This window comes from Idiotropiscis lumnitzeri, chromosome 2, assembly GCF_059441095.1.
Source record: "Idiotropiscis lumnitzeri isolate Australia: NSW breed Sydney's pygmy pipehorse chromosome 2, RoL_Ilum_1.0, whole genome shotgun sequence".
Taxonomy (NCBI): domain Eukaryota; kingdom Metazoa; phylum Chordata; class Actinopteri; order Syngnathiformes; family Syngnathidae; genus Idiotropiscis; species Idiotropiscis lumnitzeri.
In genome coordinates, this window is record NC_142392.1 from 12,764,211 (window position 1) to 12,779,323 (window position 15,113).

Sequence of the window (15,113 nt, forward strand, 5' to 3'; positions counted from 1 at the left end):
CAATATAAGACAAAGTCGCCGCATGAGCTTTGACTTGACCAAACAAAATGTGTGTTTGTCTTTTTGTGTCCTGCAGACGTCTGTGAAAACGATCTCCGTTCTGTGAAAGAGGAGCCAGACTTGACTCACATCAAAAAGGAGGAGGAGGAGGAGGAGATCAACAAGTCACCAGTGAACGTTCTCCTTATAAAGACTGAAGATGAAAACAAGGATGAGAGTGAGGACAAGAGAGGGGCGGAGCCTACGAGCAGCAGTTCAAGTCATCACGTGACAACAGAAGGTGATGAAGACCACTGGGGGCCATCACAAGCACAAAATGAGGACACATTATCAGATGCTCATGACGATGATGATGATACTAATGATGATGATGATGATGATGGGCAAGCCAAAGGTGAAAGGGCATGTCACACTGACTCATTCACTTCAAAGCTGTCTTTAAAAGGGCACAGAAAAACACACAGTGGTGAAAAATCTTTTTCCTGCTCAGTTTGTGGCAAAAGCTTCTCTCAAAAGTTTGATTTAACAATCCACACAAGAATTCACAGTGGAGAAAAATCTTTTTCATGCTCAGTTTGTGGAAAATGCTTCTCTCAAAAGGCAAGTTTAACAGAACACGCAAGAACACACACTGGAGAAAAGCCTTTTTCCTGCTCAGTTTGTGGCAAGAGTTTCTCTCATAAGATAAGTTTAACAAAACACACAACAACACACAGTGGTGAAAAACCTTTTTCCTGCTCAGTTTGTGGAAAATGCTTCTCAAGAAAGACATATTTAACAGAACACACAAGAACACACAGTGGTGAAAAACCTTTTTCCTGCTCAGTTTGTGGCAAGAGTTTCTCTCAAAAGCAAGATTTAACTAAACATAGAAGAATACACAGTGGAGAAAAACCCTTTTCCTGCTCAGTTTGTGGCAAAAGCTTCTCTGTAAAGTCAAATTTAGGAATCCACACAAGAACGCACAGTGGAGACAAGCCATTCAGTTGCAGCGTTTGTGCTAAAAAATCTCCACTAAACGGAGTGCTAAGAGACACGATTGTGCTGGTGAGAATAGCAGCGATCCTTGAAGCTTAAAAAAAGAAAACAAAAAACTGAAGGAACTGACTCTTTGTGGTAAGATGTAAATGTGATTTTGAATGAAATATGAAATATTGAATTTTGCATAGCTCTTTTATTGACACTAAGCCAATGTGATCATTGCCAGAAGAACCATTGTGTCTGAGTGATGATTTTTTTTTTGTGTGTTTACTTCAAACATGTAAATAAAATTAATTGCCTTTGCCTGGAACAACATTTGTTAACGTTATGCTTTTCAGTTGTCTTTTTAATCGTACTTAATGGAAAAGGTGTGAGAAGAAACTGCTTATGAAATCGGTATCTTCCACAATCATCAATAAAATCACTTGCTCAACTGGCCTTCATTACGCAGTGTGAAAAGGTGAAAAACTAAACTAGAAGTTGAACTATAAAAAGAACCAGAAAGAGAAACGCAAATCGGCTCAGTTTCTCTCAAAGGTTTTGGTATGTCAGGAGTTGGCAACATGATGGCGACTGGAGTCAGCGCTGGTTTTCTCGCTGTGTTTGGCTGGCTCGTATATGTATGGTCCATTGAACAAAACTCAAAGTCTTCAAATATCCCATCACATACATTTAATATTTCACTTTCTGAATAAAAGAGATAGAAAATAGGCCTGAGCATTGTTTATGGTGGTGGCAATTCTCTCGCCAGGTCAGTGACCTTCCAGGGTATGAGAGTAATTTAAGGTGGTCACTAGTAGACTGGTCGTATCAACGGGGAGACGCATCTGCTCTTCCTCTGGGGGACTTTTGGAGGGAAATCCCAAAGACTAGCGTGATGGGAATGCATATGCAACAAGTTAAGTCAAGTCAATTTTATTTGCATAGCTCTTAATCACAGACAGTCTCAAAGGGCTTTACAAAACCACAATCGACATCCACTGATCTTAACCCCCAGGAGGGCAAGAAAAAAGTCAAAAAACCTCAGTAGGGGAAAAGTGAGAAACCTAGAGAAGGGACCACAGATGGGGGAATCGCCCTTCCAGGCTGCAATGGATGTCAACTGGGCAATATTTGACACATAAAATGATGCTGTTCAATGTTAGATGAGATAATGTGAGAGTCAATCAAAAGAAGTGCTGCAGGAAGATGACTTCAGTGGAGTGGGTCCTCATCCAGGGCCGTAATATCCATGGCAGCATATCCAAAGATGAGCCTTCGATCTTGTACCGGTCAGTTGGTGTAAATGCAGAACAGCCACTTCCAAGTGAATCACCATCACCTAATTCCCAAGCCCGGGAATTGGGAACAGAAAAAAAAAACAAAGAACAGAAGCAGTAAACAGGCCAACAAGTAGTTCAACAAAGTTCTGAAATATAAGGAAATCAGAAGAGGCGCTGCATGAAGACGACTTCGGCAGAGCAGGTCCCTCCCCGGTTGGTCAGTGCCGTAATCTTCATTGCAGGTCACCATCACCTAATTCCCAAGCAGGGGAAGGAGGGGGCAGAAAAGAGAAGAAGCGGCAGTAAACAGGCCTACAAATAATTAACTTAGATGCTCAAGTATAGAAATAAATTGATCAAATGACGCGCTGCAGGAAGACGACATCACTGGAACAGGTGCATGCCCAGTTGGTCAATGCCTTAAACTTCCTAGTGGGTCACCGTCACCTAATCTCCCAGCCGGGGGAAAAGGGGGCAGAAAAGAAAACAAAAGAGAAAAAAAAAAAACGGCAATAAACAGACCAACAGCTATTTCAGCTAAATGCACAAGAGTATAAATGCGTCTTTAATAGTGTTTTGAACATTTCTACTGAGGTGGCGCCTCTAATATCTGAGGGTAGTGCATTCCAAAGCATTGGTGCCGGAATAGAGAACGCTCTAGAACCTGCAGACTTCTTTTTGGCTCGGAGGATCACGAAAAGACAAGCATTTTGTGAGCGAAGGTTTCGGGACGGAACATATGGTACCACGAGGTCAACGAGATAGGAAGGTGCTAAGCCGTGCAATATTTTAAAAGTAAGTAGCAGAACTTTAAAATCACATCTCAAGTGGACCGGAAGCCAATGCAAATTGGCTAATATCGGGGTAATATGATCAAACTTTCTCGTCCTAGTCAAGAGTCTAGCTGCTGCATTTTGAACTAACTGCAGTCTTTTAATACTCGACATGGGGAGACCCGAGAGCAAAGCGTTACAATAGTCGAGGCGAGACGTAACAAACGCATGGATTAAGATTTCCGCGTCACACGTTGATAGAATTGGGCGAATTTTAGCAATGTTACGCAGATGAAAAATTGCAGTCCGAGTAATATTTTTAATGTGGATTTGAAATGACATAGTTGCGTCAAATATAACACCGAGATTTTTTGTTAAATCCTTCTGGGTAATATTACATTTATCGATACTCAGAGTGGTGTCTTTGATGACGCGCTGGTCCAATGATCAGCATCTCGGTTTTATCTGAGTTAAGACGCAAAAAATTTAAAGACATCCATTGTTTAATTTCGGCAAGGCATGCCTCTAATTTAGAGCAATCGCGCGGATTTGTTATATCCAACGGCATGTATAACTGCGTATCATCAGCATAACAGTGAAAACTAATGTTATATTTCCGTCTAATATCACCAAGCGGTAGCATGTAGATGCTAAACAATAGAGGTCCAAGTACCGATCCCTGCGGAACTCCACATGTGATCTTACAAAGATCCGAAGTCGCATTGCCATGAATTACACGGTGCGTCCTCTCCGACAGATACGAATTAAACCAAGAAAGCGCTGAACCTGAAATGCCAACACACGTTTCAAGGCGTTTTAATAATTTGTTATGATCAACGGTGTCAAAACCGGCGCTATGATTGAGTAAGAGTAATATTGATGAGGTGTCGGTGTCATGACCCGCGTCGGGCATGTCAGTGTTTGTGTTATTATTTTCTTCCCTCCTTCCTGCCATGTGCTTTTGTTATTGTTTTCGCCACCTCCCTGCCATGTGCACCTTGTTTTTGTTTTGTCAGCTGAGAGGGGCGTTTCCCTCTCAGCCTTTTCGTTCTCACCAGCCACGCACCTGTTCCCAGTTCATCATCACGCACCTGTTTCTCATCTGCTCCCTTGATCACTATGTTTATTTAAACCCCCCAGACCGACACCACATTGTCGGGTCATTGTTCCTTCTTGCCGCATTTCCCGTGTATCTCGCTACCTTTGGACTGTCACGACCACGCCCTGTTCCCGTTAATGCTCTTGTCATCGTTCCCTGTCCGCCTTGTTCGTTCCCGTCTCGTTTTTGTTCCTTGTCCTCGTTCCAGTTTAGTCTCGTTTAGTTTGCCTTTTGTTATTTGCACCCTGCCACGTGTTTGTCCTGGTTTGACCCTGTCAATAAATTCCCTTCAAGTTACACCTTCCCCTGCCTCCTCGCCTTTTGGGTCCACCTCCTCATCGCCGCAAGGCGATACCTGACAGAATGACCCGACCTAAGAAGGACCCAACGAGGGGCTCCCGGCGGCGTCAGGGACGCCGCCGCCCAGACAACCGCCCTCATCAGCCTGCCGACCAGCCCCGTACCTCGTCTTCGTGTTACGGTAACGCCCTCGATTTCCTCCCCGACCTTCCTCCACACAGTATCATAGACCCCGATTACGACGACAATTTTGATCACCAGGCCAATTCACCCCCTCACGTTTTTGTTGATTTAGCAGAAGATTTTGAGCACTATGCCCCTCACGTGTTGGTCGATTCCGATACCATCGATGATTCTGAGCACTATGCCCCGCACGTTTGGGTCGACTCGGATCACGAGTACGACGCCGACTACATCTACGCCCTGTTAGACGCTCAGCGCAACCCGGACACAGTTAGGACCAGTCACTTTCTTCCCCCCGAACCATTCCTGACACCTTTTTCGTTTGAGTCTTTCAAGACCACCTCCCACTCCACCTCGCGCGCTTCACGCCCCAAATCTCGGAAGTCACGGTCACGTCGCACACCTCGTTCACCATCGGTTTCAGCACCTGCTCACGTTCCCCTGGCACCTCCTAGCTCGCGTTCACCAGCCCCGGTAACCTTGGTCCCTCGTGTTCCCCATTCCCCTGATTCCCTATGGCGGCAGGCTGATAGGGATCAGGGCCCCCGGTTCGGCTGTGCCTGGACCGACTGCTGCGCCCGGCCCTCTGTCGCCCCCCCGCCAGCTGCTGAGCCCTGCCACGGCTCCCCGCCAGCTGCTGAGCCCTGCCACGGCTCCCCGCCAGCTGCTGAGTCCCGTCCCGGCTCCTTGCCAGCCGCAGCGTCCCTTCCCGGCTCCCCACCAGCTGCTGAGCCCTGCCACGGCTCCCCGCCAGCTGCTGAGTCCCGTCCCGGCTCCCCGCCAGCTGCTGAGCCCTGTTCCGGCTCCTCCCCAGCTGCGGAGCCCCGTTCCGGCTCCCCGCCAGCCGCTGAGCCCCGTCCCGGCTCCCCGCCAGCTGCTGAGCCCTGTTCCGGCTCCTCCCCAGCTGCCGAGCCCCGTCCCGGCTCCTCGACAGCTGATGAGCCCCGTCCCGGCTCCTCGACAGCTGATGATCCCCGTCCCGGCTCCTCGACAGCTGATGAGCCCCTTCCCAGCTCCCCACCAGCTGCTGAGCCCTGCCACGGCTCCCCGCCAGCTGCTGAGTCCCGTCCCGGCTCCCCGCCAGCTGCTGAGCCCTGTTCCGGCTCCTCCCCAGCTGCGGAGCCCCGTTCCGGCTCCCCGCCAGCCGCTGAGCCCCGTCCCGGCTCCCCGCCAGCTGCTGAGCCCTGTTCCGGCTCCTCCCCAGCTGCCGAGCCCCGTCCCGGCTCCTCGACAGCTGATGAGCCCCGTCCCGGCTCCTCGACAGCTGATGATCCCCGTCCCGGCTCCTCGACAGCTGATGAGCCCCGTTCCGGCTCCCCACCAGCTGCTGAGCCCCGTTCCGGCTCCCCACCAGCTGCTGAGCCCCGTTCCGGCTCCTCCCCAGCTGTTGAGTCCCGTCCCGGCTCCCCGCCAGCGGATGAGTCCCGTTCCGGCTCCTCGCCAGCTGATAAGACCCGTCCCGGTTCCCCCCGAGCTGCTGGGGCCCGTTCTGGCCTCCCGAGAGCTGCTGGCCCCCGTTCCGGCGCCTCGCCAGTGCTTCAAGTCCCTGTTCCGGCGGAGCACGTCCTGCGTCCGCCACCAGTCCCTGTTCCGGCGGAGCACGTCCTGCGTCCGCCACCAGTCCCTGTTCCGGCGGAGCACGCCCTGCGTCCGCCACCAGTCCCTGGTCCGGCGGGGCACGTCCTGCGTCCGCCACAAGTCCCTGTTCTGGCGGAGCACGTTCTGCGTCCGCCACCAGTCCCTGTTCCGGCGGAGCACGTTCTGCGTCCGCCACCAGTCCCTGTTCCGGCGGAGCACGTCCTGCGTCCGCCACCAGTCCCTGTTCCGGCGGAGCACGCCCTGCGTCCGCCACAAGTCCCTGTTCCGGCGGAGCACGTCCTGCGTCCGCCATAAGTCCCTGTTCCGGCGGAGCCCGTCCTGCGTCCGCCACAAGTCCTTGTTCCGGCGGAGCACGCCCTGCGTCCGCCACAAGTCCCTGTTCCGGCGGAGCACGCCCTGCGTCCGCCACAAGTCCCTGTCCCCCCGGCGCCGGGCCCGCCGCCACCCCAATTCCCTGTGCCGCCGGCGCCCGAAGACACGCCGTCGCTTCCCGTTGCTGCCTCAGCGGTGCCCGACGATCCGCCGTCGCCACCAGCTCCTGTTGGGGCGGGACTCGACGGTCCGCCGGCGCTCCAGTTTCCTGCCTCGGCGGTGGACGACGACCCGCCGTCGCCTCTCGCCTCTGGCCCGGCGGTGCCAGAGGAACCACCGCCACCCCTCGCCTCTGTCTCGGCGGGGTTCGAGGACCAGCCGCCGTGCCACGTTCCTGTCTCGGCGGGGTTCGAGTACCAGCCGCCGCTCCACGTTCCTGTCCCGGCAGGGTTCGAGGACCAGCCGCCGCGCCACGTTCCTGTCTCGGCGGGGTTCGAGGACCAGCCGCCGCTCCACGTTCCTGTCTCGGCGGGGTTCGACGACCAGCCGCCGCTCCACGTTCCTGTCTCGGTGGCGTTCGACGACCGGCCGCCGCTCCACGTTCCTGTCCCGGCGGGGTTCGAGGACCAGCCGCCGCGCCATGTTCCTGTCTCGGCGGGGTTCGAGGACCAGCCGCCGCTCCACGTTCCTGTCTCGGCGTGGTTCGACGACCAGCCGCCGCTCCACGTTCCTGTCCCGGCGGGGTTCGACGACCAGCCGCCGCTCCACGTTCCTGTCTCGGCGGGGTTCGACGACCATCCGCCGCTCCACGTTCCTGTCTCGGCGGGGTTCGACGACCGGCCGCCACTCCACGTTCCGGTCTTGGCGGGGTTCGACGACCAGCCACCGCCCCAAGTGCCTGACTCGACGGCGGTCGACGTCCCACCGCCGCGTCTCGTCCCGGCTGCGGCGGCGTCCGGCGTTCCACCGTGCCTCGTCTCCGTCTCGGCGGCGTCCGACTTCCCGCCATCGCTCCAAGTTCCTGCCTCGGCTGCACCCGCCTCAACGCCGGTCCAAGCTCCGTCCTCTGCAGCACCCAGCGTCCCGCCGCCGCCCCTCGTCTCAGCCCCATCAGCGGACTCCATGTGGCGTTCGGGTCGTCCCGGACGTCCGCCTGAATGGCCCCATCGGGACGCACTGGTCTGGCCACCCGCACGGCCCCCTGAAGGGCCACGAAAGGACTCGCTGGTCTGGCCCCCCGGGCATCCGCCAGACCGGCCTCGATCACGGGTCGTTGACCCACCTCCCGACCCCTTCCGCCCACCCTCGTTTTTGGGACATGGTTTTTTCTTTTTGTTATTCTTGGGGACGTCTGGAATCCGTCCCTTGAGGGGGGGTACTGTCATGACCCGCGTCGGGCATGTCAGTGTTTGTGTTATTATTTTCTTCCCTCCTTCCTGCCATGTGCTTTTGTTATTGTTTTCGCCACCTCCCTGCCATGTGCACCTTGTTTTTGTTTTGTCAGCTGAGAGGGGCGTTTCCCTCTCAGCCTTTTCGTTCTCACCAGCCACGCACCTGTTCCCAGTTCATCATCACGCACCTGTTTCTCATCTGCTCCCTTGATCACTATGTTTATTTAAACCCCCCAGACCGACACCACATTGTCGGGTCATTGTTCCTTCTTGCCGCATTTCCCGTGTATCTCGCTACCTTTGGACTGTCACGACCACGCCCTGTTCCCGTTAATGCTCTTGTCATCGTTCCCTGTCCGCCTTGTTCGTTCCCGTCTCGTTTTTGTTCCTTGTCCTCGTTCCAGTTTAGTCTCGTTTAGTTTGCCTTTTGTTATTTGCACCCTGCCACGTGTTTGTCCTGGTTTGACCCTGTCAATAAATTCCCTTCAAGTTACACCTTCCCCTGCCTCCTCGCCTTTTGGGTCCACCTCCTCATCGCCGCAAGGCGATACCTGACAGTCGGCGTCCATAGCTATGAGAAGATCATTAGTAACTTTAGCAAGGGCCGTCTCAGTAGAGTGGTCGGCTCTAAAACCCGATTGGAAAGGTTCAAATTGATTATTATCAGTCATATATTCATTAAGTTGTTGCGCTACGATTTTTTCAAGAATTTTTGCAATAAACGGAAGATTTGAAACCGGCCTATAGTTGTTGAGACTCTCTGGGTCAAGGTTTGGTTGCTTCAGTAACGGTCGGATAACGGCGGTCCTAAAAGCTGCTGGTACTATACCTGTAGTAAGCGATAGATTAATTATATTTAAAACAGACGGTCCTAGGGTCGTAATCAGTTCTTTAATTAGTTTACCAGGAAGCGGATCGAGCACACAAGTTGTCGGTTTTGCCGCACTAACCAATTTTGTTAGGCTTTCAAGAGATATTTTTTTAAATTGACATAAGGTTATCGGACCGTTATCAGCCCTAATGTCCCTATTAACCCCATTTATTTATCGCGGAATTCGACGGAATTTTAAGTACGGTGTCCTTCATCTCATCACGAATACACTCAATCTTCTGAGTAAAGAATTGCATAAAATCTTGAGCTGAAAGGAAGAACTATCCGAGGTTGGTCGCTGTTGCGTTAGCATTGCTCCGGTATCAAATAAATATTTAGGGTTGTTTTTATGTAACACAATTAATCTAGAATAATAGTTAGTTTTGGCTAGATCAAGCGCTTCTTTGTATATTAGTAAACTATCGCACCATGCCTGACGGAAGACCTCAAGTTTGGTCGCACGCCATTTGCGCTCAAGCTTCCTACAAGATCGTTTCAGTACGCGCGTTTCCTCTGTAAACCACGGAGTAAGCCTCTTTGGACGAGTTTTAGTTTTTAAAGGCGCGACGGAGTCAAGCGCATTTAACAAAGCGACATTAAAGTTGTTTGTGAGATCATCAATCGTACCCATATAATTAGGAAACGAAGCAGTTGCTAAAGGGAGTAGCTCAGAGAACGCAACGATGGTTGAGGAGCTAATGTTGCGGCTGCTATAATTTTGATTCTGGTCAGAACGATGACAGTGAGCCAAGACTTCAAATTTGATAAAGTAATGGTCAGATATAGCACTGGTATATGGTAATACAATTATTTTTGAAGATGCTAAGCCTCGGGTTAATACCAAATCTAGCGTATTGCCATTTATATGCGTTGCTTCATTTATTATTTGCGTGAAACCAAACATATCAATGATTGTCCGAGACGCTACGGTAAGTGGTTCCGACGGGAGATTCATATGAATGTTGAAGTCGCCCATGATAAGTATATTATCCGCCTGAGTTACTAAATCAGCTACGAATTCAGAAAATTCATCTAAAAAGCCGGAGTAAGAGCCAGGTGGACGATAAAGAACGGCAAGATAAAATGGCAGCTCGGCTGAGGATCGCATAATGAGAACTTCAAATATTTTAAAGGAATTGCTAAAACGAGGACTAAGTTTTAGGTTAGATTCGGAAATGAGGGCTACACCCCCGCCTTTCTTTTGAGGGCGCGCAACATGCGAGCTCACGAAGTTTGGAGGCGAAGCCTCATTTAGCGGTAAAAACTGATTCGGTTTTAACCAGGTCTCGCAAAGACCAATCATGTTAAGATTATGGTCTCTAATAAGGTCATTAACTAACAAGGCTTTCGATGAAAGCGATCTAATATTTAAAAAAACGAGTTTCAGTAAAATAGGTCTATCTAAGTTATTCCGCGCAACAGGACTCCTGGTCATAATATTAAGGAGATTGCCTTGCCTAGGTCCCGGATTGTACCTCGAGCGACTATAAACGCGGCGAGAAATTCTGACGGTCGGAATCCGATAGTTATTTACCAGCTTTCGAGTGCTATTATTTTGAGAGAACGGCTCGTCGTCAATAAAACCGACCGAGGAGGAATGCTTAAACCCATCATGTATTGCCACCTCAGTAGAAATTATATCAGTATGAGATGTAACAGCGTATGGTGTGTAGCGCTCAGATCTAGAAGAAAAGCTATGTGTGTTGTCTAAGTCTAGCATAGCGCTAGTTAGCGCTAGCCTTACAGACTCCATACCCTTCCTTACAGGCTCACTATTCGCCTGCAACCCGACCTGCTCTAATATGAAAAGTCATGGAAGGCTCAAACAATAATCTATGTTTCTAGAAAGAGTGATGGCGCCTTCCCAGTTAGGGTGAAGGCCGTCCATCCTCAGCAGGTCGGGTCGGCCCCAGAAAGAAGGCCAGTTATCTATAAACTGCAGTCCCTGCTCACTACAAAAACTAGCCAGCCACTTATTTAGCGAGAATAATCTACTAAACCTCTCATCATTGCCTCTCGCAGGCAAGGGGCCAGAGACAATTACTCGATGCCGACTCATCTTTCTGGCGAGATCACAAGTCCTTGCTATGTTTTTCTTTGTGATCTCTGATTGCTTCATCCTAGTGTCATTGGAGCCAACGTGTATCACTATATCTGAATAGCTAGCGTTGTTTGCACTGCGCTGGTGTCTAGGTGTCTTGCGCGCTAGCTCCATAAGATTAGCTTCTATGTCGGGTGCTCTGGCCCCAGGAATACACATTACTGTGGCTGGATTTTCAAGCTTAATGTTGCGGGTAATGGAGTCACCTATCACTAAGGTGCGGGAGCCATGAGACCGAGGTGGAATGGAACTGCTATGTGTCTTAACAGGCTCACCGCGATTAGCAAGCCGTTTACGGCCAATGCTAACCAGACTAGCAGGTTGGCTACAACCCGTGCTAACAGTCGTGTCCGCCACGTTTACGCTTACCACATTACTCTGCTCTAGCTGGCGGACACGTCCCTCTAGCAGGGAGAGTCTTTCCATGAGAATGGTGCAAGTGTTGCATGTGGTGGTGCACGAAACCATAGTTGCGTTTACTCGCCCGGTGGATAAAAGCGGAGGAAAAGATGTCGCGCCGAAAGTGACGTCCTGTCCATCTACATTTAAAAAGCAAGACAACAGTACAGGAAAGGCTCTGTGTTCGGCAAATGTTTCCCACAGCTACAGTCTGGGAGAATGTTTGTGGATTGACACCGACCTTGGTACGAGTGGGACAGAAGTTGCCCTGCTTGAAATTCCCTCTAGTCTGGTGCTGCAAGAGAATATGTTTACTTTGAGAGCAGTCATAGGATTTCAAAGAGGCTTGACCCAGGATTCTCTTGGACATTATATGGCATACTGTGGGAGGGCTGCTTTTGCCTGGGAGATGTACAATGACCTGGAAAGTGGAGTGAAAGCAGCATCAGAAAAGACAAAGATCTTCCCACATGCTTTGTTCTTCACAAAGCAGTGATTGCTTAATTGTTGCAATGTAAATAGTTTGGTGTTTTTTTTTTTTTTTACACAAAGCTATAGTTTCAACCCAAACTTTCTCTACAGGCTCTCATCAATTACACATGGACTGTTTTTATATTAATTCAGTTGTTCTCAAATGAGGGAATGCTACATCGAGGGGTGTGTTTATGTTGTTTTTATTTCAAAATAGATCGATATGTTTCGGCCTCACGTCTGCTATAATTTAAGAAATAATCACATAGCTTTAATGACTACTGATGAAATAAACAAGTGAGCAGCAGAACAACATATTAAAAGAAATAAGATCGAATTTAAAGTAATGGACAGCAGTGAAAACAGGAAGATTTTAAGATTATTGCATGCTAGCAAAAAAAAGCTACAACAGTGAGTGTGACATGTTTACCTGAAGTTCGTCCGGCAACAGTTGCTTTCCAGGATCATGAAGAATGTAAAATGCGCAGAAACATGCAAAACATCGGTTCATTCCAGGAACTAGTTTATAACCTGGAATTAATAACAAATATGAGTGATTCAAGTGATTAGCTGAACGCGGTAGCGCGATACGTAGCTCCTTGTTCGACAGCATCCAAAACAAAATAGACTGACGCCGGAGCGTTAGTGTTTGTGACGTCACCGCGTGAATTAAAACGTGTAATATCTATCGAACCGGAGCAACACAAACGAAACTTTTAACAGCACAAACAAGCACAAACGAATGGCACCATTCCCGACCCATTTGGATGAAAGTGGGGGGCTGGGTGATGTCACCACTCGAAATAAAAAAGTGTAATATCTCTGGAACCGAAGCAGCACAAACGGAAATTTTAACAGCACAAACGAGCACAGATGCAGCACAAACGAAACAAACTATTTCACCCTATTTTTGCAAGAAATGGAGGGCCAACTTCACGCTGATGGACTAGGCGCGCGCCGTTGACCAGTACGGTGTGATAGACTGGATCGTGCTAGTCTAAGGAGTTATATCAATGTAATTAGGCCATAACTCATTGAGAAACTGGGTTTCTCTGGAAACTGTGTTTCCCCTGCGGATAGCACGGTAGTGTAAATTAAGGGTTCTGCGGTCCCTCTAAAACCGAATCGTGTTATTCAAGGAGTTATATAAATGGTATTAGGTCGTAACTCGTTTAGAAACATGTTTTCTCGGTGCGTAAAACTGTCTCGTGTCCGAGATCTTACATTGTGGAAACAAAGGATGGACAAAGAGTGAGGGGGAACTGGAGGAGTCTTCTGAAGGTTCCCGAGGACTAGTGATGGGTCCAGCGACACTGAGGCGACGATGCGTGCGCCGAGCTTCCAGGGCAAACCCGTGTCAGTGAGCGTACTGCTTTAAGAAAGTCACGTGACCACTACCGGAACCGTGTCGACACAGCGGTCGCGCGCCAAACTGTGTTCATAAGGAAGCGCATCTGTCAACAGGATGCACGCTCAAAACAAGCATCGAGTTATTGGCGCGTTACTCTGCGTTAAATATCCGCAAGATGGAAGACATCACTGTTGATGCGCACTCAGAGGTGCAGCGCTATATGTCAGCAGGACACGTTGCACGTACGGAAGACTCGCTCTTATACTGGAAGTCAATGGAGGCAACGTTCCCTCACCTATTTATATTAGCCACACAGGCGTTGTGCACACCGGCCTCTTCAGTGCCTTGTGGGAGGATCTTCTCAAAGGCGGGGGAAATTGCCTAAAAAAAAAAAGATATAAATAGACTGAATTGTGACGGTTCGGGTTGGGGAGGAGGGCCTGGCAGTCTCTGATTATTTGCAGGTTCGCGATCCTTCCAGCCAGGCTCTCCTCCGGAGAAAGTGGGCGTCGGCTCCGGCGCACCTGCGGCTCGTTGTCTGCAATCAACGGGCAGCATAAGATCCAGCCACGCCAGGAGCTCGACGCCGGATTATCTCGTCATCTCGTGTGGTACTGGCCCATGTCACGTCACGCTTCTCGATCGCCCGATTCCTTGTGCCCTCGTGCTTGTCTGACCTCCGTGCTCTCTGTTTCCCCGTCCAGCCGACCGAGCCCGTCCGGACCCGCTCCGCCCGCAACCGCTCCCGAGTTCCTGCCCGGAGCTCATCCCGCCAGCGCTCTCCGCAACACGCCGTGCCCGGGCTTCCGCCGCGCCGCGTCTTCCGCACCTCCGCCTGCCCGACCGCACCTCCCGGTGCACCCCGCTCCGACGCCTGCTCGTCAGCACCTCCCGGTGCCCACCGCTCCGACGCCTGCCCGTCAGCACCTCCCGGTGCACGCCGCCCCGACGCCTGCCCGTCGGTGCTTCCCTCCGGGCTTGCCGCCCTTCCTCATTCCCCAATAAACCCTGTCTCAAACACTCCTGTCGCTCTTGGGTGCTCCTTCCCTCTCACCCGGTTCGCGCAACCGCGACATGAATAACAAAACGCTGGAGAAACTATTTTTTTTAATAAAAATCTTTAATTACAATGAGTCCATTGTCATTCGCAACACTTTTACTTAGGCATTCAGACAGATGTTCACTTAATTTATCAACTGCGTCTCGAATATCAAAGATTTTTTTATGAAAGTACGTATATGTAAAAATAATGTGAATGCAAATGCCGAATCAATGGAATTGGATAAAATCAGTTTGACAGATCAGAGTCTGATGACCCGGTCAAATTTTTCCTGCAAGTCCACCAGGTGTCAGTATTCAGCAATACAGTGTCAACACAGTGTCAATACAGTGTGTCACTGTGTCAAAACGATACAGGATGCCTCAACTACCCATCACTACCGAGGACTGCAAGAAATCTTCTGATAAGGCTGAGGCTGCAAAGCAGGCGGATACATCGAAGGAGCACAGACCTCAACCACCAGCAATTTCTGGGATTACTGAACCTCTACGAAGATCAACAAGAGTTAGACGACAACCGGACAGGCTGATTGAAAATGTTTAATGTTGTGTTATTGTTCCTGTTGAGTTATATGCTCTCATGGTATTCTTTAGTTAAGTAATGATATATTTAATTATATGTCATTATGTGAATTTGGGTATGTGTGTATTTTGTTGAATGTCACATTTATTTTTGTTACTGTCGTAAATCTCGCGTGGTTTACGTGATGACGTTTTACGTTTGTTGAAATGCCCTTTTATGGATGTTGGCTGTGGGAAGACATGTTGTGTCGAGTGACTGAAAAATAAACAGCAAGATGGTGAGCCGAAAGAAAATATGGAATACGAAGCTGCAAACGCAACAACTTTATTGAAATTCTCAGTCGTGAGAACAAATTTGCCTACATAGCATTTCCATGAGCTGCCCTCACACTGACAGCACTTCTTGGACAAATACGATGAAGCACATTCTCTACATTGG

The 15,113-nt window shown here is 50.0% G+C and overlaps 1 protein-coding gene across 1 annotated transcript in view; it reads left to right on the forward strand.

Annotated features, from left to right (window-relative positions):
• The window catches only part of LOC148341730 (uncharacterized), a 58,316-nt gene extending 57,020 nt beyond the window's left edge, over window positions 1-1,296 (forward strand). Inside the window, exon 4 of the mRNA XM_088283708.1 lies at window positions 446-1,296. Within this exon, the coding sequence (XP_088139834.1) occupies window positions 446-1,077 (632 nt within the window). The 3' untranslated portion in view covers window positions 1,078-1,296. The remainder of the gene's footprint in view (window positions 1-445) is intronic.
• The last annotated feature ends 13,817 nt before the right edge of the window (window positions 1,297-15,113 follow it).